The sequence below is a fragment of the Rhinichthys klamathensis genome, unplaced genomic scaffold (assembly GCF_029890125.1).
Source record: "Rhinichthys klamathensis goyatoka isolate OS25496 unplaced genomic scaffold, OSU_Roscu_1.1 h1tg000599l_1, whole genome shotgun sequence".
NCBI lineage: Eukaryota > Metazoa > Chordata > Actinopteri > Cypriniformes > Leuciscidae > Rhinichthys > Rhinichthys klamathensis.
Window position 1 is genome coordinate 1034296 of NW_026607054.1, and position 23053 is coordinate 1057348.

General features: G+C 56.3%; 1 protein-coding gene across 1 annotated transcript; it reads left to right on the plus strand.

Moving 5' to 3' along the window:
• Window positions 1-966: 966 nt before the first annotated feature.
• selenok (selenoprotein K) lies at window positions 967-21709 on the plus strand. Its single transcript, XM_056240473.1, has 5 exons — window positions 967-1032; window positions 1526-1616; window positions 2132-2209; window positions 7882-7971; window positions 21479-21709. Exons 1-5 carry the CDS (start codon window positions 1014-1016, stop codon window positions 21480-21482), a joined length of 282 nt encoding a protein of 93 aa, XP_056096448.1. The 5' UTR covers window positions 967-1013; the 3' UTR covers window positions 21483-21709.
• Window positions 21710-23053: the final 1344 nt, after the last annotated feature.

Sequence of the window (23053 nt, forward strand, 5' to 3'; positions counted from 1 at the left end):
AGATCATCGGATCTGTGCATTAGTCCCTGCAGTCGATCACTGTAACTCGGCTTCGATCTCCAAAATTACATATTTAAACGTTTTTTCCTTGAAAAAATTCTTCATGACTTATAATATCTTGAATGTAACTCGACACCCTTGCCTCATTCAGTATGCAAATGAGCCCCGCCTCCACTCACACTGCGGTGCCTCTCCCATACATGCATAATAATACACTAATAACTTCAATATACACATACAGTATTGTTACATCCCTGACCTTTAACCTACTGTACAATACTTGAATATTGTATTATTGCACATTATTATTTTAATTATTATACTTTTTATAACCAGAACAGCTTATGAAGTGAGCAGAGGAATGCTGTGTGTGTGTGTGTGTGTGTGTGTGTGTGAGTGCAGGTGTTACTGACAGATGTTAGTTTCACTACAGAACGTGGTTTCACCTCAACAGTCCGCGAGCTAAAGAAAGTACAAGACTTCACGGTTTTAGAGAGGGCAGTGAATCAGTGTGTTCAAAAAACAAATATACACTTATGAATATGGAATCCAGCTACAAAATGAGTTTGATAATACGGCTCATGTCTTTACGTACAAACATCAGTATGGTTGAAAATAAATCAAATGGGCAATGCTAAATCAAATAAACAGCATCTATCAGTTTACAGCAATACTCTCTCTCTCTCTCTCTCTCTCTCTCTCTCTCTCTCTCTCTCTCTCTCTCTCTCTCTCTCTCTCTCTCTCTCTCTCTCACACACACACACACACACAAAGTTTCTTTTTTTGTTTGTTTCTTTTTATTTAAATTATTGTAGTGTTTCAAGTTGTACTTACAAAATGTGAAAATGTGTAAAAGAAATGTATCAAGAACTTGATATTGAATTCTGTAATTTTGAAATAAAAAAATCTAGTAAAATACCAGTCAAACTCTATGGTCAAACGTCACGACCGAATATTGACGCAGTGCGCAGAACCGGAAGTGCACCACAGTATCCGGTTAAACAGCAGCAACGATGGTTTATGTATCAAATGGTAAGTGCTAAAAAAAACTTGTTTCTTTAAGAAAAATAATGTTATTCTCTTAGCGCAAACACGTACCAGTCTTATCATATACAGCAAACTGTCATACGTGGCTAAATATGTAATTTAGCGTCATTGTGCTTGTGAAAACACCCATTATTTCTGGTTTTCCTGTCACTCTGAGATGTTTGATGTGTGTGTGTGTGTGTGTGTGTACTATCGACACGACCCGCTCTGGCCAACATATGGTTTTGTTAATGTTACAGATGATATCCGGGTAGGAATGTTACGAACGATATGGTAAACACACATCTCCTGAATATTAATTAAAACGAAGCTGACGCATTTGTATCTTATTGGCTCGTCAGTTTGAATATTCATGGATCATTCTGTTCATTGGCTTGCTGACCTGCCACCGTCACGTGTTTAATATTCATAAGGCGTTCGCCATAGGATTCACGGTTTCCGTCATATGTGTGATATGTTCTGGTATCCCGTGCCCCAGGCCAGGTTCTGGACAGCCGGAGCCGCTCGCCCTGGAGGCTGTCGGCGCTCAGCGACCTCTTCTGGACCGCGGTCGAGTTCGTCGGCTTGTTGTAAGGCTTTTTATTTTTTATTAAGGAGTTTCATCGCTGTTTTTAGGGTTCTTGTTTGCAAAAGGACATTTTCCAAGAAGCTGCACATTAAGCAACTACATTCATAAACCCACTAGTCATGATCAAACTGTAAACACAAGATGGGATATTGCTTAAATTTGTCACAGAAAAGCATGAAAGATGGATAATAAGCAGTGTCAGAGGCTTGATCACGTGACTAGAGCAAGCCTGTAGACTTAATAGCTTTATTTATAGGTTTGAAGTTGAAGGTTTTAAGTTTGAAATAGTTTTAGTTAAGTAGAAGTTTTATAAGGCAAAATTTTGAACATAAAGCTATATTTAGATATAGTTTTGAAAGTTTGAAATAGTTTGTTTTAGTTTAGTAGTTTTAAAAACTTGGGGTGGTTGCTAAGTTGCTATGTGGTTGTTTGGGTATTCTGGGTGGTTGCTAAGGTATTTTGTGTGGTTGCTAGGGAGTTTACCTGTGATGTTTGACCAGTGTAATGTCTCCTCAGCTTCCAGACTCTTATTCAGCCAGATCTGTCTAAAGATGGACACACCGGCTCATCATCTCGCTTCAGCGACGGCAGAGGGTACGTGTGTGTGTGTGTAGCTTCAGCGACGGCAGAGAGTGTGTGTGTGTGTGATGGGGGTGTGTGTGTGTGTAGCTTCAGCGACGGCAGAGAGTGTGTGTGATGGGTGTGTGTGTGTGACAGGGGTGTGTGTGAGTGTAGCTTCAGCGACGGCAGAGAGTGTGTGTGATGGGTGTGTGTGTGTGACAGGGGTGTGTGTGAGTGTAGCTTCAGCGACGGCAGAGAGTGTGTGTGATGGGGGTGTGTGTGAGTGTAGCTTCAGCGACGGCAGAGAGTGTGTGTGATGGGTGTGTGTGTGTGACAGGGGTGTGTGTGAGTGTAGCTTCAGCGACGGCAGAGAGTGTGTGTGATGGGTGTGTGTGTGTGATGGGGGTGTGTGTGAGTGTAGCTTCAGCGACGGCAGAGAGTGTGTGTGATGGGTGTGTGTGTGTGATGGGGGTGTGTGTGTGTGTAGCTTCAGCGACGGCAGAGAGTGTGTGTGATGGGTGTGTGTGTGTGATGGGGGTGTGTGTGTGTGTAGCTTCAGCGACGGCAGAGAGTGTGTGTGATGGGTGTGTGTGTGTGATGGGGGTGTGTGTGTGTGTAGCTTCAGTGACGGCAGAGAGTGTGTGATGGGTGTGTGTGTGTGATGGGGGTGTGTGTGAGTGTAGCTTCAGCGACGGCAGAGAGTGTGTGTGATGGGTGTGTGTGTGTGATGGGGGTGTGTGTGAGTGTAGCTTCAGCGACGGCAGAGAGTGTGTGTGATGGGTGTGTGTGTGTGATGGGGGTGTGTGTGTGTGTAGCTTCAGCGACGGCAGAGAGTGTGTGTGATGGGTGTGTGTGTGTGATGGGGGTGTGTGTGTGTGTAGCTTCAGCGACGGCAGAGAGTGTGTGTGATGGGTGTGTGTGTGTGACAGGGGTGTGTGTGAGTGTAGCTTCAGCGACGGCAGAGAGTGTGTGTGATGGGTGTGTGTGTGTGATGGGGGTGTGTGTGTGTGTAGCTTCAGTGACGGCAGAGAGTGTGTGTGATGGGTGTGTGTGTGTGATGGGGGTGTGTGTGAGTGTAGCTTCAGCGACGGCAGAGAGTGTGTGTGATGGGTGTGTGTGTGTGATGGGGGTGTGTGTGAGTGTAGCTTCAGCGACGGCAGAGAGTGTGTGTGATGGGTGTGTGTGTGTGATGGGGGTGTGTGTGTGTGTAGCTTCAGCGACGGCAAAGAGTGTGTGTGATGGGTGTGTGTGTGTGATGGGGGTGTGTGTGTGTGTAGCTTCAGCGACGGCAGAGAGTGTGTGTGATGGGTGTGTGTGTGTGATGGGGGTGTGTGTGTGTGTAGCTTCAGCGACGGCAAAGAGTGTGTGTGATGGGTGTGTGTGTGTGATGGGGGTGTGTGTGTGTGTAGCTTCAGCGACGGCAGAGAGTGTGTGTGATGGGTGTGTGTGATGGGGGTGTGTGTGAGTGTAGCTTCAGCGACGGCAGAGAGTGTGTGTGATGGGTGTGTGTGTGTGATGGGGGTGTGTGTGAGTGTAGCTTCAGCGACGGCAGAGAGTGTGTGTGATGGGTGTGTGTGTGTGATGGGGGTGTGTGTGAGTGTAGCTTCAGCGACGGCAGAGAGTGTGTGTGATGGGTGTGTGTGTGTGATGGGGGTGTGTGTGAGTGTAGCTTCAGCGACGGCAGAGAGTGTGTGTGATGGGGGTGTGTGTGTGATGGGGGTGTGTGTGAGTGTAGCTTCAGCGACGGCAGAGAGTGTGTGTGATGGGTGTGTGTGTGTGATGGGGGTGTGTGTGAGTGTAGCTTCAGCGACGGCAGAGAGTGTGTGTGATGGGTGTGTGTGTGTGATGGGGGTGTGTGTGTGTGTAGCTTCAGCGACGGCAGAGAGTGTGTGTGATGGGTGTGTGTGTGTGATGGGGGTGTGTGTGTGTGTAGCTTCAGCGACGGCAGAGAGTGTGTGTGATGGGTGTGTGTGTGTGATGGGGGTGTGTGTGAGTGTAGCTTCAGCGACGGCAGAGAGTGTGTGTGATGGGTAGGTTTAGGGGTCGGGTTAGTGTGTGTGTGTGATGGTGAGGTTTAGGGGTCGGGTTAGTGTGTGTGTGTGATGGTGAGGTTTAGGGGTCTGGTTAGTGTGTGTGTGTGTGATGGTGAGGTTTAGGGGTCGGGTTAGTGTGTGTGTGTGTGATGGGTGTGTGTGTGTGATGGGTGTGTGTGTGTGATGGGGGTGTGTGTGAGTGTAGCTTCAGCGACGGCAGAGAGTGTGTGTGATGGGTGTGTGTGTGTGAGTGTAGCTTCAGCGACGGCAGAGAGTGTGTGTGATGGGTGTGTGTGTGTGAGTGTAGCTTCAGCGACGGCAGAGAGTGTGTGTGATGGGGGTGTGTGTGAGTGTAGCTTCAGCGACGGCAGAGAGTGTGTGTGATGGGTGTGTGTGTGTGAGTGTAGCTTCAGCGACGGCAGAGAGTGTGTGTGATGGGTGTGTGTGTGTGATGGGGGTGTGTGTGAGTGTAGCTTCAGCGACGGCAGAGAGTGTGTGTGACAGGGGTGTGTGTGAGTGTAGCTTCAGCGACGGCAGAGAGTGTGTGTGATGGGTGTGTGTGTGTGATGGGGGTGTGTGTGTGTGTAGCTTCAGTGACGGCAGAGAGTGTGTGTGATGGGTGTGTGTGTGTGATGGGGGTGTGTGTGAGTGTAGCTTCAGCGACGGCAGAGAGTGTGTGTGATGGGTGTGTGTGTGTGATGGGGGTGTGTGTGAGTGTAGCTTCAGCGACGGCAGAGAGTGTGTGTGATGGGTGTGTGTGTGTGATGGGGGTGTGTGTGTGTGTAGCTTCAGCGACGGCAAAGAGTGTGTGTGATGGGTGTGTGTGTGTGATGGGGGTGTGTGTGTGTGTAGCTTCAGCGACGGCAGAGAGTGTGTGTGATGGGTGTGTGTGTGTGATGGGGGTGTGTGTGTGTGTAGCTTCAGCGACGGCAAAGAGTGTGTGTGATGGGTGTGTGTGTGTGATGGGGGTGTGTGTGTGTGTAGCTTCAGCGACGGCAGAGAGTGTGTGTGATGGGTGTGTGTGATGGGGGTGTGTGTGAGTGTAGCTTCAGCGACGGCAGAGAGTGTGTGTGATGGGTGTGTGTGTGTGATGGGGGTGTGTGTGAGTGTAGCTTCAGCGACGGCAGAGAGTGTGTGTGATGGGTGTGTGTGTGTGATGGGGGTGTGTGTGAGTGTAGCTTCAGCGACGGCAGAGAGTGTGTGTGATGGGTGTGTGTGTGTGATGGGGGTGTGTGTGTGTGTAGCTTCAGCGACGGCAGAGAGTGTGTGTGATGGGTGTGTGTGTGTGATGGGGGTGTGTGTGTGTGTAGCTTCAGCGACGGCAGAGAGTGTGTGTGATGGGTGTGTGTGTGTGATGGGGGTGTGTGTGAGTGTAGCTTCAGCGACGGCAGAGAGTGTGTGTGATGGGTGTGTGTGTGTGATGGGGGTGTGTGTGAGTGTAGCTTCAGCGACGGCAGAGAGTGTGTGTGATGGGTGTGTGTGTGTGATGGGGGTGTGTGTGTGTGTGTGATGGGTAGGTTTAGGGGTCGGGTTAGTGTGTGTGTGTGATGGTGAGGTTTAGGGGTCGGGTTAGTGTGTGTGTGTGTGATGGTGAGGTTTAGGGGTCGGGTTAGTGTGTGTGTGTGATGGTGAGGTTTAGGGGTCGGGTTAGTGTGTGTGTGTGATGGTGAGGTTTAGGGGTCGGGTTAGTGTGTGTGTGTGATGGTGAGGTTTAGGGGTCTGGTTAGTGTGTGTGTGTGTGATGGTGAGGTTTAGGGGTCGGGTTAGTGTGTGTGTGTGTGATGGGTGTGTGTGTGTGATGGGTGTGTGTGTGTGATGGGGGTGTGTGTGAGTGTAGCTTCAGCGACGGCAGAGAGTGTGTGTGATGGGTGTGTGTGTGTGAGTGTAGCTTCAGCGACGGCAGAGAGTGTGTGTGATGGGTGTGTGTGTGTGAGTGTAGCTTCAGCGACGGCAGAGAGTGTGTGTGATGGGTGTGTGTGTGTGATGGGGGTGTGTGTGAGTGTAGCTTCAGCGACGGCAGAGAGTGTGTGTGATGGGTAGGTTTAGGGGTCGGGTTAGTGTGTGTGTGTGATGGTGAGGTTTAGGGGTCGGGTTAGTGTGTGTGTGTGATGGTGAGGTTTAGGGGTCTGGTTAGTGTGTGTGTGTGTGATGGTGAGGTTTAGGGGTCGGGTTAGTGTGTGTGTGTGATGGTGAGGTTTAGGGGTCGGTTTAGTGTGTGTGTGTGTGTGTGTGTGTGTGTGTGTGTGAGTGTAGCTTCAGCGACGGAAGAGAGTGTGTGTGATGGGTGTGTGTGTGTGAGTGTAGCTTCAGCGACGGCAGAGAGTGTGTGTGATGGGTGTGTGTGTGTGAGTGTAGCTTCAGCGACGGAAGAGAGTGTGTGTGATGGGTGTGTGTGTGTGTGTGTGTGAGTGTAGCTTCAGCGACGGAAGAGAGTGTGTGTGATGGGTGTGTGTGTGTGTGAGTGTAGCTTCAGCGACGGCAGAGAGTGTGTGTGATGGGTGTGTGTGTGTGAGTGTAGCTTCAGCGACGGAAGAGAGTGTGTGTGATGGGTGTGTGTGTGTGATGGGGGTGTGTGTGAGTGTAGCTTCAGCGACGGCAGAGAGTGTATGTGATGGGTGTGTGTGTGTGATGGGGGTGTGTGTGTGTGTAGCTTCAGCGACGGCAGAGAGTGTGTGTGATGGGTGTGTGTGTGTGATGGGGGTGTGTGTGTGTGTAGCTTCAGCGACGGCAGAGAGTGTGTGTGATGGGTGTGTGTGTGTGATGGGGGTGTGTGTGAGTGTAGCTTCAGCGACGGCAGAGAGTGTGTGTGATGGGTAGGTTTAGGGGTCGGGTTAGTGTGTGTGTGTGATGGTGAGGTTTAGGGGTCGGGTTAGTGTGTGTGTGTGATGGTGAGGTTTAGGGGTCGGGTTAGTGTGTGTGTGTGATGGTGAGGTTTAGGGGTCTGGTTAGTGTGTGTGTGTGTGATGGTGAGGTTTAGGGGTCGGGTTAGTGTGTGTGTGTGTGATGGGTGTGTGTGTGTGATGGGTGTGTGTGTGTGATGGGGGTGTGTGTGAGTGTAGCTTCAGCGACGGCAGAGAGTGTGTGTGATGGGTGTGTGTGTGTGAGTGTAGCTTCAGCGACGGCAGAGAGTGTGTGTGATGGGTGTGTGTGTGTGATGGGGGTGTGTGTGAGTGTAGCTTCAGCGACGGCAGAGAGTGTGTGTGATGGGTGTGTGTGTGTGATGGGGGTGTGTGTGAGTGTAGCTTCAGCGACGGCAGAGAGTGTGTGTGATGGTGAGGTTTAGGGGTCGGGTTAGTGTGTGTGTGTGATGGTGAGGTTTAGGGGTCTGGTTAGTGTGTGTGTGTGTGATGGTGAGGTTTAGGGGTCGGGTTAGTGTGTGTGTGTGATGGTGAGGTTTAGGGGTCGGTTTAGTGTGTGTGTGTGTGTGTGTGTGTGTGTGTGTGTGTGAGTGTAGCTTCAGCGACGGAAGAGAGTGTGTGTGATGGGTGTGTGTGTGTGAGTGTAGCTTCAGCGACGGCAGAGAGTGTGTGTGATGGGTGTGTGTGTGTGAGTGTAGCTTCAGCGACGGAAGAGAGTGTGTGTGATGGGTAGGTTTAGGGGTCGGTTTAGTGTGTGTGTGTGTGTGTGTAGCTCGTGTCCCGTTCTCTGTCTTCACCTTGTGTGTTCCCACAGTCCTCCCGGGCCGGGCCGCAGACGGATGGGCAGAATAAACCACGGCGCCGGTCCCACTCCTCCACCCATGGGCGGAGGCGGATGAGGACGGTACGTCAGAGACACACACACACACACACACACTAACCCTACACCTAAACCTATTTCAATGAAATGAGTGTACTAAATTTTAGTTTGAGAGTGTTTTTTATTTATTATTTTGTAGTTTTAGGTGATTTTATGGTAGTTATTTATATTTACGCTTTAAGCCCCGTACACACCGGGACGAATATCGGCGCGCGTTATTCGTCAGCGTTTTTCTTTTTTTTAGATGGCACTTAATGTGAAACAGAAATAGTCCTATGTTGTAGTCGCTGTGGCGTTTGTCATATAGTTCTTTATGTTGCGACAGCAACGAGACCAGCGGCTCTACATTCATCTGGCCTCGCATCTTCTTCGTCCTCAGTGTAGACGATACTTGGCGTATATCTCCTTCGCCGTTACGTGTGTGTGCTCGGCAAGACCGTTTTGTGTTTGAGCGCCCCCAAGCTGTGTTTTACTGTAACTTCAGAAGCTCCACACACGTGAGCAAAAGCGCCAATCTCATTGGTCGGATAGAAAAATGAATCCGAGGCATTTTTAGTCACGAGGTGTTAAACGTCTGCGAATATCCCAGTGTGAACAGGCCTTTATACACACACGTTTTGAGCTTAGACCTGAAAATGACATTTTCAGCTTAAACTGTGGTAGAGCTCAAGAGTGACTGTTGTCAGGACCATTAAACCTGCTCGAATCATGTCCATTATTTTGTATGTGTTCACACAGCAAGTTCCAAAACCTTTACCAAGTTTCGTACCATTCCAATGAAAAAATAAATAAATAAAAAATATCGGTCAAAAATGACCGAAGAGCACCAATACATGCGCCTCTTAAAGCCTTGTTTATACTCGACGCGTCCGCACGAGCGCGAGTCTCCGCTGACTCCGCGCGCACCTCTCCAAGCGGACGAGGCGTTTATACTCGACGCGTCTGCACGAGCGCGAGTCTCCGCTGACTGCGCGCGCACCTCTCCAAACGGACGAGGCGTTTATACTCGACGCGTCCGCACGAGCGCGAGTCTCCGCTGACTGCGCGCGCACCTCTCCAAACAGACGAGGCGTTTATACTCGACGCGTCCGCACGAGCGCGAGTCTCCGCTGACTGCGCGCGCACCTCTCCAAACGGACGAGGCGTTTATACTCGACGCGTCTGCACGAGCGCGAGTCTCCGCTGACTCCGCGCGCACCTCTCCAAGCGGACGAGGCGTTTATACTCGACGCGTCCGCACGAGCGCGAGTCTCCACTGACTGCGCGCGCACCTCTCCAAACGGACGAGGCGTTTATACTCGACGCGTCCGCACGAGCGCGAGTCTCCGCTGACTGCGCGCGCACCTCTCCAAACGGACGAGGCGTTTATACTCGACGCGTCCGCACGAGCGCGAGTCTCCGCTGACTGCGCGCGCACCTCTCCAAACGGACGAGGCGTTTATACTCGACGCGTCCGCACGAGCGCGAGTCTCCGCTGACTGCGCGCGCACCTCTCCAAACGGACGAGGCGTTTATACTCGACGTGTCCGCACGAGCGCGAGTCTCCGCTGACTCCGCGCGCACCTCTCCAAACGGACGAGGCGTTTATACTCGACGCGTCTGCACGAGCGCGAGTCTCCGCTGACTGCGCGCGCACCTCTCCAAACAGACGAGGCGTTTATACTCGACGCGTCCGCACGAGCGCGAGTCTCCGCTGACTGCGCGCGCACCTCTCCAAACGGACGAGGCGTTTATACTCGACGCGTCCGCACGAGCGCGAGTCTCCGCTGACTGCGCGCGCACCTCTCCAAACAGACGAGGCGTTTATACTCGACGCGTCCGCACGAGCGCGAGTCTCCGCTGACTGCGCGCGCACCTCTCCAAACAGACGAGGCGTTTATACTCGACGCGTCCGCACGAGCGCGAGTCTCCGCTGACTGCGCGCGCACCTCTCCAAACAGACGAGGCGTTTATACTCGACGCGTCCGCACGAGCGCGAGTCTCCGCTGACTCCGCGCGCACCTCTCCAAACGGACGAGGCGTTTATACTCGACGCGTCCGCACGAGCGCGAGTCTCCGCTGACTGCGCGCGCACCTCTCCAAACGGACGAGGCGTTTATACTCGACGCGTCCGCACGAGCGCGAGTCTCCGCTGACTGCGCGCGGACCTCTCCAAACGGACGAGGCGTTTATACTCGACGCGTCCGCACGAGCGCGAGTCTCCACTGACTGCGCGCGCACCTCTCCAAACGGACGAGGCGTTTATACTCGACGCGTCCGCACGAGCGCGAGTCTCCGCTGACTGCGCGCGCACCTCTCCAAACGGACGAGGCGTTTATACTCGACGCGTCCGCACGAGCGCGAGTCTCCGCTGACTGCGCGCGCACCTCTCCAAACGGACGAGGCGTTTATACTCGACGCGTCCGCACGAGCGCGAGTCTCCGCTGACTGCGCGCGCACCTCTCCAAACGGACGAGGCGTTTATACTCGACGTGTCCGCACGAGCGCGAGTCTCCGCTGACTCCGCGCGCACCTCTCCAAACGGACGAGGCGTTTATACTCGACGCGTCTGCACGAGCGCGAGTCTCCGCTGACTGCGCGCGCACCTCTCCAAACAGACGAGGCGTTTATACTCGACGCGTCCGCACGAGCGCGAGTCTCCGCTGACTGCGCGCGCACCTCTCCAAACGGACGAGGCGTTTATACTCGACGCGTCCGCACGAGCGCGAGTCTCCGCTGACTGCGCGCGCACCTCTCCAAACAGACGAGGCGTTTATACTCGACGCGTCCGCACGAGCGCGAGTCTCCGCTGACTGCGCGCGCACCTCTCCAAACAGACGAGGCGTTTATACTCGACGCGTCCGCACGAGCGCGAGTCTCCGCTGACTCCGCGCGCACCTCTCCAAACGGACGAGGCGTTTATACTCGACGCGTCCGCACGAGCGCGAGTCTCCGCTGACTGCGCGCGCACCTCTCCAAACGGACGAGGCGTTTATACTCGACGCGTCCGCACGAGCGCGAGTCTCCGCTGACTGCGCGCGGACCTCTCCAAACGGACGAGGCGTTTATACTCGACGCGTCCGCACGAGCGCGAGTCTCCGCTGACTGCGCGCGCACCGCTCCAAACAGACGAGGCGTTTATACTCGACGCGTCCGCACGAGCGAGAGTCTCCGCTGACTCCGCGCGCACCTCTCCAAACGGACGAGGCGTTTATACTCGACGCGTCTGCACGAGCGCGAGTCTCCGCTGACTGCGCGCGCACCTCTCCAAACTGACGAGGCGTTTATACTCGACGCGTCCGCACGAGCGCGAGTCTCCGCTGACTGCGCGCGCACCTCTCCAAACGGACGAGGCGTTTATACTCGACGCGTCCGCACGAGCGCGAGTCTCCGCTGACTGCGCGCGCACCTCTCCAAACGGACGAGGCGTTTATACTCGACGCGTCCGCACGAGCGCGAGTCTCCGCTGACTGCGCGCGCACCTCTCCAAACGGACGAGGCGTTTATACTCGACGCGTCCGCACGAGCGAGAGTCTCCGCTGACTCCGCGCGCACCTCTCCAAACGGACGAGGCGTTTATACTCGACGCGTCCGCACGAGCGCGAGTCTCCGCTGACTGCGCGCGCACCTCTCCAAACAGACGAGGCGTTTATACTCGACGCGTCCGCACGAGCGCGAGTCTCCGCTGACTGCGCGCGCACCTCTCCAAACGGACGAGGCGTTTATACTCGACGCGTCCGCACGAGCGCGAGTCTCCGCTGACTGCGCGCGCACCTCTCCAAACAGACGAGGCGTTTATACTCGACGCGTCCGCACGAGCGAGAGTCTCCGCTGACTCCGCGCGCACCGCTCCAAACGGACGAGGCGTTTATACTCGACGCGCCCGCACGAGCGCGAGTCTCCGCTGACTGCGCGCGCACCTCTCCAAACGGACGAGGCGTTTATACTCGACGCGTCCGCACGAGCGCGAGTCTCCGCTGACTCCGCGCGCACCTCTCCAAACGGACGAGGCGTTTATACTCGACGCGTCCGAAACGAGCGCGAGTCTCCGCTGACTGCGCGCGCACCTCTCCAAACGGACGAGGCGTTTATACTCGACGCGTCCGCACGAGCGCGAGTCTCCGCTGACTGCGCGCGCACCGCTCCAAACGGACGAGGCGTTTATACTCGACGCGTCCGCACGAGCGCGAGTCTCCGCTGACTGCGCGCGCACCGCTCCAAACGGACGAGGCGTTTATACTCGACGCGTCTGCACGAGCGCGAGTCTCCGCTGACTCCGCGCGCACCTCTCCAAACGGACGAGGCGTTTATACTCGACGCGTCCGCACGAGCGCGAGTCTCCGCTGACTCCGCGCGCACCTCTCCAAACGGACGAGGCGTTTATACTCGACGCGTCCGCACGAGCGCGAGTCTCCGCTGACTCCGCGCGCACCTCTCCAAACGGACGAGGCGTTTATACTCGACGCGTCCGCACGAGCGCGAGTCTCCGCTGACTGCGCGCGCACCTCTCCAAACGGACGAGGCGTTTATACTCGACGTGTCCGCACGAGCGCGAGTCTCCGCTGACTGCGCGCGCACCTCTCCAAACAGACGAGGCGTTTATACTCGACGCGTCCGCACGAGCGCGAGTCTCCGCTGACTCCGCGCGCACCTCTCCAAACAGACGAGGCGTTTATACTCGACGCGTCCGCACGAGCGCGAGTCTCCGCTGACTCCGCGCGCACCTCTCCAAACGGACGAGGCGTTTATACTCGACGCGTCCGCACGAGCGCGAGTCTCCGCTGACTCCGCGCGCACCTCTCCAAACGGACGAGGCGTTTATACTCGACGCGTCCGCACGAGCGCGAGTCTCCGCTGACTCCGCGCGCACCTCTCCAAACGGACGAGGCGTTTATACTCGACGCGTCTGCACGAGCGCGAGTCTCCGCTGACTGCGCGCGCACCTCTCCAAACGGACGAGGCGTTTATACTCGACGCGTCCGCACGAGCGCGAGTCTCCGCTGACTGCGCGCGCACCTCTCCAAACGGACGAGGCGTTTATACTCGACGCGTCCGCACGAGCGCGAGTCTCCGCTGACTCCGCGCGCACCTCTCCAAACGGACGAGGCGTTTATACTCGACGCGTCCGCACGAGCGCGAGTCTCCGCTGACTCCGCGCGCACCTCTCCAAACGGACGAGGCGTTTATACTCGACGCGTCCGCACGAGCGCGAGTCTCCGCTGACTGCGCGCGCACCTCTCCAAACGGACGAGGCGTTTATACTCGACGTGTCCGCACGAGCGCGAGTCTCCGCTGACTGCGCGCGCACCTCTCCAAACAGACGAGGCGTTTATACTCGACGCGTCCGCACGAGCGCGAGTCTCCGCTGACTCCGCGCGCACCTCTCCAAACAGACGAGGCGTTTATACTCGACGCGTCCGCACGAGCGCGAGTCTCCGCTGACTCCGCGCGCACCTCTCCAAACGGACGAGGCGTTTATACTCGACGCGTCCGCACGAGCGCGAGTCTCCGCTGACTCCGCGCGCACCTCTCCAAACGGACGAGGCGTTTATACTCGACGCGTCCGCACGAGCGCGAGTCTCCGCTGACTCCGCGCGCACCTCTCCAAACGGACGAGGCGTTTATACTCGACGCGTCTGCACGAGCGCGAGTCTCCGCTGACTGCGCGCGCACCTCTCCAAACGGACGAGGCGTTTATACTCGACGCGTCCGCACGAGCGCGAGTCTCCGCTGACTGCGCGCGCACCTCTCCAAACGGACGAGGCGTTTATACTCGACGCGTCCGCACGAGCGCGAGTCTCCGCTGACTGCGCGCGCACCTCTCCAAACGGACGAGGCGTTTATACTCGACGCGTCCGCACGAGCGCGAGTCTCCGCTGACTCCGCGCGCACCTCTCCAAACGGACGAGGCGTTTATACTCGACGCGTCCGCACGAGCGCGAGTCTCCGCTGACTGCGCGCGCACCTCTCCAAACGGACGAGGCGTTTATACTCGACGTGTCCGCACGAGCGCGAGTCTCCGCTGACTGCGCGCGCACCTCTCCAAACAGACGAGGCGTTTATACTCGACGCGTCCGCACGAGCGCGAGTCTCCGCTGACTCCGCGCGCACCTCTCCAAACAGACGAGGCGTTTATACTCGACGCGTCCGCACGAGCGCGAGTCTCCGCTGACTCCGCGCGCACCTCTCCAAACGGACGAGGCGTTTATACTCGACGCGGCCGCACGAGCGCGAGTCTCCGCTGACTGCGCGCGCACCTCTCCAAACGGACGAGGCGTTTATACTCGACGCGTCCGCACGAGCGCGAGTCTCCGCTGACTCCGCGCGCACCTCTCCAAACGGACGAGGCGTTTATACTCGACGCGTCTGCACGAGCGCGAGTCTCCGCTGACTGCGCGCGCACCTCTCCAAACGGACGAGGCGTTTATACTCGACGCGTCCGCACGAGCGCGAGTCTCCGCTGACTGCGCGCGCACCTCTCCAAACGGACGAGGCGTTTATACTCGACGCGTCCGCACGAGCGCGAGTCTCCGCTGACTGCGCGCGCACCTCTCCAAACGGACGAGGCGTTTATACTCGACGCGTCCGCACGAGCGCGAGTCTCCGCTGACTGCGCGCGCACCTCTCCAAACGGACGAGGCGTTTATACTCGACGCGTCCGCACGAGCGCGAGTCTCCGCTGACTGCGCGCGCACCTCTCCAAACGGACGAGGCGTTTATACTCGACGCGTCCGCACGAGCGCGAGTCTCCGCTGACTGCGCGCGCACCTCTCCAAACGGACGAGGCGTTTATACTCGACGCGTCCGCACGAGCGCGAGTCTCCGCTGACTCCGCGCGCACCTCTCCAAACGGACGAGGCGTTTATACTCGACGCGTCCGCACGAGCGCGAGTCTCCGCTGACTGCGCGCGCACCTCTCCAAACGGACGAGGCGTTTATACTCGACGTGTCCGCACGAGCGCGAGTCTCCGCTGACTGCGCGCGCACCTCTCCAAACAGACGAGGCGTTTATACTCGACGCGTCCGCACGAGCGCGAGTCTCCGCTGACTCCGCGCGCACCTCTCCAAACAGACGAGGCGTTTATACTCGACGCGTCCGCACGAGCGCGAGTCTCCGCTGACTCCGCGCGCACCTCTCCAAACGGACGAGGCGTTTATACTCGACGCGTCCGCACGAGCGCGAGTCTCCGCTGACTCCGCGCGCACCTCTCCAAACGGACGAGGCGTTTATACTCGACGCGTCCGCACGAGCGCGAGTCTCCGCTGACTGCGCGCGCACCTCTCCAAACGGACGAGGCGTTTATACTCGACGCGTCCGCACGAGCGCGAGTCTCCGCTGACTCCGCGCGCACCGCTCCAAACGGACGAGGCGTTTATACTCGACGCGTCCGCACGAGCGCGAGTCTCCGCTGACTCCGCGCGCACCGCTCCAAACGGACGAGGCGTTTATACTCGACGTGTCCGCACGAGCGCGAGTCTCCGCTGACTGCGCGCGCACCGCTCCAAACGGACGAGGCGTTTATACTCGACGCGTCCGCACGAGCGCGAGTCTCCGCTGACTCCGCGCGCACCGCTCCAAACGGACGAGGCGTTTATACTCGACGTGTCCGCACGAGCGCGAGTCTCCGCTGACTGCGCGCGCACCGCTCCAAACGGACGAGGCGTTTATACTCGACGCGTCCGCACGAGCACGAGTCTCCGCTGACTGCGCGCGCACCTCTCCAAACAGACGAGGCGTTTATACTCGACGCGGCCGCACGAGCGCGAGTCTCCGCTGACTGCGCGCGCACCTCTCCAAACGGACGAGGCGTTTATACTCGACGCGGCCGCACGAGCGCGAGTCTCCGCTGACTGCGCGCGCACCTCTCCAAACGGACGAGGCGTTTATACTCGACGCGTCCGCACGAGCGCGAGTCTCCGCTGACTCCGCGCGCACCTCTCCAAACGGACGAGGCGTTTATACTCGACGCGTCTGCACGAGCGCGAGTCTCCGCTGACTGCGCGCGCACCTCTCCAAACGGACGAGGCGTTTATACTCGACGCGTCCGCACGAGCGCGAGTCTCCGCTGACTGCGCGCGCACCTCTCCAAACGGACGAGGCGTTTATACTCGACGCGTCCGCACGAGCGCGAGTCTCCGCTGACTGCGCGCGCACCTCTCCAAACGGACGAGGCGTTTATACTCGACGCGTCCGCACGAGCGCGAGTCTCCGCTGACTGCGCGCGCACCTCTCCAAACGGACGAGGCGTTTATACTCGACGCGTCCGCACGAGCGCGAGTCTCCGCTGACTGCGCGCGCACCTCTCCAAACGGACGAGGCGTTTATACTCGACGCGTCCGCACGAGCGCGAGTCTCCGCTGACTGCGCGCGCACCTCTCCAAACGGACGAGGCGTTTATACTCGACGCGTCCGCACGAGCGCGAGTCTCCGCTGACTGCGCGCGCACCTCTCCAAACGGACGAGGCGTTTATACTCGACGCGTCCGCACGAGCGCGAGTCTCCGCTGACTGCGCGCGCACCTCTCCAAACGGACGAGGCGTTTATACTCGACGCGTCCGCACGAGCGCGAGTCTCCGCTGACTCCGCGCGCACCTCTCCAAACGGACGAGGCGTTTATACTCGACGCGTCCGCACGAGCGCGAGTCTCCGCTGACTCCGCGCGCACCTCTCCAAACGGACGAGGCGTTTATACTCGACGCGTCCGCACGAGCGCGAGTCTCCGCTGACTGCGCGCGCACCTCTCCAAACGGACGAGGCGTTTATACTCGACGTGTCCGCACGAGCGCGAGTCTCCGCTGACTCCGCGCGCACCTCTCCAAACGGACGAGGCGTTTATACTCGACGCGTCCGCACGAGCGCGAGTCTCCGCTGACTCCGCGCGCACCTCTCCAAACGGACGAGGCGTTTATACTCGACGCGTCTGCACGAGCGCGAGTCTCCGCTGACTGCGCGCGCACCTCTCCAAACGGACGAGGCGTTTATACTCGACGCGTCCGCACGAGCGCGAGTCTCCGCTGACTCCGCGCGCACCTCTCCAAACGGACGAGGCGTTTATACTCGACGCGTCCGCACGAGCGCGAGTCTCCGCTGACTGCGCGCGCACCTCTCCAAACGGACGAGGCGTTTATACTCGACGTGTCCGCACGAGCGCGAGTCTCCGCTGACTGCGCGCGCACCTCTCCAAACAGACGAGGCGTTTATACTCGACGCGTCCGCACGAGCGCGAGTCTCCGCTGACTGCGCGCGCACCTCTCCAAACGGACGAGGCGTTTATACTCGACGCGTCTGCACGAGCGCGAGTCTCCGCTGACTGCGCGCGCACCTCTCCAAACGGACGAGGCGTTTATACTCGACGCGTCCGCACGAGCGCGAGTCTCCGCTGACTGCGCGCGCACCTCTCCAAACGGACGAGGCGTTTATACTCGACGCGTCCGCACGAGCGCGAGTCTCCGCTGACTGCGCGCGCACCTCTCCAAACGGACGAGGCGTTTATACTCGACGCGTCCGCACGAGCGCGAGTCTCCGCTGACTGCGCGCGCACCTCTCCAAACGGACGAGGCGTTTATACTCGACGCGTCCGCACGAGCGCGAGTCTCCGCTGACTGCGCGCGCACCTCTCCAAACAGACGAGGCGTTTATACTCGACGCGTCCGCACGAGCGCGAGTCTCCGCTGACTGCGCGCGCACCTCTCCAAACGGACGAGGCGTTTATACTCGACGCGTCCGCACGAGCGCGAGTCTCCGCTGACTCCGCGCGCACCGCTCCAAACGGACGAGGCGTTTATACTCGACGCGTCCGCACGAGCGCGAGTCTCCGCTGACTGCGCGCGCACCTCTCCAAGCGGACGAGGCGTTTATACTCGACGCGTCCGCACGAGCGCGAGTCTCCGCTGACTGCGCGCGCACCTCTCCAAACGGACGAGGCGTTTATACTCGACGCGTCCGCACGAGCGCGAGTCTCCGCTGACTCCGCGCGCACCGCTCCAAACGGACGAGGCGTTTATACTCGACGCGTCCGCACGAGCGCGAGTCTCCGCTGACTCCGCGCGCACCTCTCCAAACGGACGAGGCGTTTATACTCGACGCGTCCGCACGAGCGCGAGTCTCCGCTGACTGCGCGCGCACCGCTCCAAACGGACGAGGCGTTTATACTCGACGCGTCCGCACGAGCGCGAGTCTCCGCTGACTGCGCGCGCACCTCTCCAAACGGACGAGGCGTTTATACTCGACGCGTCCGCACGAGCGCGAGTCTCCGCTGACTGCGCGCGCACCTCTCCAAACGGACGAGGCGTTTATACTCGACGCGTCCGCACGAGCGCGAGTCTCCGCTGACTGCGCGCGCACCGCTCCAAACGGACGAGGCGTTTATACTCGACGCGTCCGCACGAGCGCGAGTCTCCGCTGACTGCGCGCGCACCTCTCCAAACAGACGAGGCGTTTATACTCGACGCGTCCGCACGAGCGCGAGTCTCCGCTGACTGCGCGCGCACCTCTCCAAACGGACGAGGCGTTTATACTCGACGCGTCCGCACGAGCGCGAGTCTCCGCTGACTGCGCGCGCACCTCTCCAAACGGACGAGGCGTTTATACTCGACGCGTCCGCACGAGCGCGAGTCTCCGCTGACTGCGCGCGCACCTCTCCAAACGGACGAGGCGTTTATACTCGACGCGTCCGCACGAGCGCGAGTCTCCGCTGACTGCGCGCGCACCTCTCCAAACGGACGAGGCGTTTATACTCGACGCGTCCGCACGAGCGCGAGTCTCCGCTGACTGCGCGCGCACCTCTCCAAACGGACGAGGCGTTTATACTCGACGCGTCCGCACGAGCGCGAGTCTCCGCTGACTGCGCGCGCACCTCTCCAAACGGACGAGGCGTTTATACTCGACGCGTCCGCACGAGCGCGAGTCTCCGCTGACTCCGCGCGCACCTCTCCAAACGGACGAGGCGTTTATACTCGACGCGTCCGCACGAGCGCGAGTCTCCGCTGACTGCGCGCGCACCTCTCCAAACGGACGAGGCGTTTATACTCGACGCGTCCGCACGAGCGCGAGTCTCCGCTGACTGCGCGCGCACCTCTCCAAACGGACGAGGCGTTTATACTCGACGCGTCCGCACGAGCGCGAGTCTCCGCTGACTCCGCGCGCACCGCTCCAAACGGACGAGGCGTTTATACTCGACGCGTCCGCACGAGCGCGAGTCTCCGCTGACTGCGCGCGCACCTCTCCAAACGGACGAGGCGTTTATACTCGACGCGTCCGCACGAGCGCGAGTCTCCGCTGACTCCGCGCGCACCGCTCCAAACGGACGAGGCGTTTATACTCGACGCGTCCGCACGAGCGCGAGTCTCCGCTGACTCCGCGCGCACCGCTCCAAACGGACGAGGCGTTTATACTCGACGCGTCCGCACGAGCGCGAGTCTCCGCTGACTGCGCGCGCACCGCTCCAAACGGACGAGGCGTTTATACTCGACGCGTCCGCACGAGCGCGAGTCTCCGCTGACTGCGCGCGCACCTCTCCAAACGGACGAGGCGTTTATACTCGACGCGTCCGCACGAGCGCGAGTCTCCGCTGACTCCGCGCGCACCTCTCCAAACGGACGAGGCGTTTATACTCGACGCGTCCGCACGAGCGCGAGTTTCCGCTGACTGCGCGCGCACCGCTCCAAACGGACGAGGCGTTTATACTCGACGCGTCCGCACGAGCGCGAGTCTCCGCTGACTGCGCGCGCACCTCTCCAAACGGACGAGGCGTTTATACTCGACGCGTCCGCACGAGCGCGAGTCTCCGCTGACTGCGCGCGCACCTCTCCAAACGGACGAGGCGTTTATACTCGACGCGTCCGCACGAGCGCGAGTCTCCGCTGACTGCGCGCGCACCGCTCCAAACGGACGAGGCGTTTATACTCGACGCGTCCGCACGAGCGCGAGTCTCCGCTGACTGCGCGCGCACCTCTCCAAACGGACGAGGCGTTTATACTCGACGCGTCCGCACGAGCGCGAGTCTCCGCTGACTGCGCGCGCACCTCTCCAAACGGACGAGGCGTTTATACTCGACGCGTCCGCACGAGCGCGAGTCTCCGCTGACTGCGCGCGCACCTCTCCAAACGGACGAGGCGTTTATACTTGACGCGCTCGCCGTTGTGCTATTCTGTGAAACGACAGGGGGCGACTCGGAGTAATTCTCCTCTAAACCACCAGGAATCAGCAGTGAAGAAGTAGTTTGCCGTTTAGTAGTAGTTTATTAATAGCTGATTCATATAAAAAGAGTAATAAATGCAGTAGGTTTATTGTACTTTCACTGCATGTAAACTAGTTAAACAGCTGAAGCCTTATTGAAGAGTGTTTAAACCTTAATTTCATCAGCAGGGCATACTTCTGCTATTGTAGGCTTAATTTATAAATGTAAGCAGTTACTTTACTAAGTGCAAACTGGGTGCTTGATGCAAATGTGTTCCTATTCACAAAATGAGAGGCTTTTATGGTCGCCCATCAATGCAAATGTCTCTGTGTATAGAAGGATCATAAACATGCTGATACAGACGTACCAGTTCGGCCAGATTCGGCTGGAAGTCGTTCATCTTCGGATGCGGCGCCGCGCGCGATGTTACAAAAAGTGCCGTGCACCGCCAGGCGAAATGGGGTCTTGCGCACCCAACGCGCACGACCGCCCACACCGCAATTACGTCATTTTGCCGTGCGCACCTTCGCGCTCTTGCGGACGCGGCGAGTATAAACAAGGCTTTAGCCCTCGCGGCATCAACCTCTTCTGTAGAGCGCCCGATACACTACTGACGTGCGGAGGGATATCTGTCATCAAGCACCCTGTAAGTTTGACTAAAGCATGAAAGTAAGAGGATAATATTTTACATTTTTAAATATGTTAAATATGATGGAAGAACAAAACACTAAACTTGGTTAAGGTATTTATCTGACAAACTTATTTGGCAAAAAAGGCAAACTACAGCTACAGGTTTGATTTTACTATGGAAAAAAAAAAGAGTGCATAGAAAAAGCGTTGACGGGAAAAGTAAACAGACTATCAGACTAGTTATTAATATTTAATTGGTTCTCTCTTATTTTTGCATGCTCATATTTTTCTTTTTTTGTATAACAGGCTGGACACATACTTTGTCATGTTTCATTGCGTTATTATCACTAACACAAAATCGACTCCAAGCACAACTATGAATATGCAGATGAGCCCCGCCTCCACTCACTCCCTCAGCTCAGAGATCCACTGGTTGACGATCACACGTTGATCTGATTGGTTACAAGGTCGTTTGTGACGTCAGAAACACCAGCGATTTCAAACCGTGTTTTTGAGACTGTCTTTGGTTCACTGCAGTTTTAAGGAGGAAATACTCAGCAATGCTGTCGACTTATGAACTTACACATGGTGTGTCTGAAAGCGTATTAAACACCACAGACATATAAACAACATTAAACACTGGATAAGAGTCTTCTGACAAATGATTGTATCTTTGTTTCTTACTTTGACCGTGTTAATGCTGAATAATGACTAAAGATCTGTGTGTGTGTGTGTGTGCGCAGGTAAACGCCTGCACGCTGTTGCAGGCGCTGAGGACCGTGACACACTGATGCTCCTGTAAAGCTCATGTTTGTCACACACACTCCTCTTCCCTCGGCTGACGCTGCAAACGCAGACTCATGACGTCACTCCGGGAATACCTCACCGAGGGGCCGGAGCGGCTGAAGATGACGGCCGCACACACACACACACACACACACACACACACACACACACTGACTCTCACACACTCTCACACACACGCGCACACTGACTCACACTCACACACACACACACACACTGACTCTCACACACACTGACTCTCACTCACACACACACGCACACACTGACTCTCACACACACTGACTCTCACTCACACACACACAGTTTTTTAAGTAAGGTCTTACAAAATATATGTAGTGGCAGAAATTGTATGTATGATTTCCGTCAATAAAGATAAGTTATGTGATGATCCTTTGACTGGTTTCGTTTTTTGTACCTACAGTCACGAACACCTGGAAATATGCGGGGGATTCTGCTCACACACACACGGCTTTAACCCTCATCTTTCCCTCGCGTTCTGCAGTTACACAACTACCACTGACGAACCGTTCATAAAGAGATCGTAAAACTCCATTAATTTATATGATGAACAGATTGAATTTAGGCTTTTACTCGCATACACACATTCATCAACAGTAAACGGAAGCTCAAGCATGAAAATGTATTCAACCCAGTTTCCCTCTTCATGTAAAGCGATCGAGTCTCCTCGGGATATCTGGACTAAACTGACCACTTAATATGCATTAGTTTTACGATCTCTTCATTAACTTTAAGCGTCACAGTGGTAGTTTCATAACTGTCAACGGAGGGACAGAAATCTCTCAGATTTCATTAAAATATTCGAAGAGGTTTGGAACGACACGAGGGAGTAATTAAGGAGATAATTCTGATGTTTGGGTGAACTATTCCTTTAATTACTATGTACTAACCAATACCTCCACGTGTACTGATTCACTGTAAGGATGAGGATTATAGGAGTAATAGTTTTAGGTTAACTTAAATAATACGCCAGCTGGTTGAATCGAGAATCGCGACCTCATCTGATGTATAAATAGGGACATGATTATGGAGGACGCATTATTTAAATGATTTAACACTACACTTCCCTGGCCTATAGCATAATTTATATATTTTTTAAACAGAACACCCAAAATATTTTTTTTCAATCACAATTACTGTAATTAATTTGTGATCACATACTTTTATATTATTGATCAATATGTGAATCCGTTGACTAGGCTACATGTCTCATTGGCACAAACTAATTTAGATGAGATTAACTGTATTGATCCCACACTTGTATGGACTTCCGGCTGAACAATAGCGGAACTTGTACCTTATCTGTTTGTTGTTGAAGCATAATAAAATAAAATAAACTTGTATGGGCTTCCGAAACTTTGTTTGTCCACGTGCTTTATCTTCTCTGCTGTGATTTGTTAGATGGTGGAGGAAACAAGTGTGACCACCAGGTGTCGCTAAAGTGCATAGTGTTAAAAGCTTCGAGTAATGACCCTTTTTTCGGCACAATTTGATGA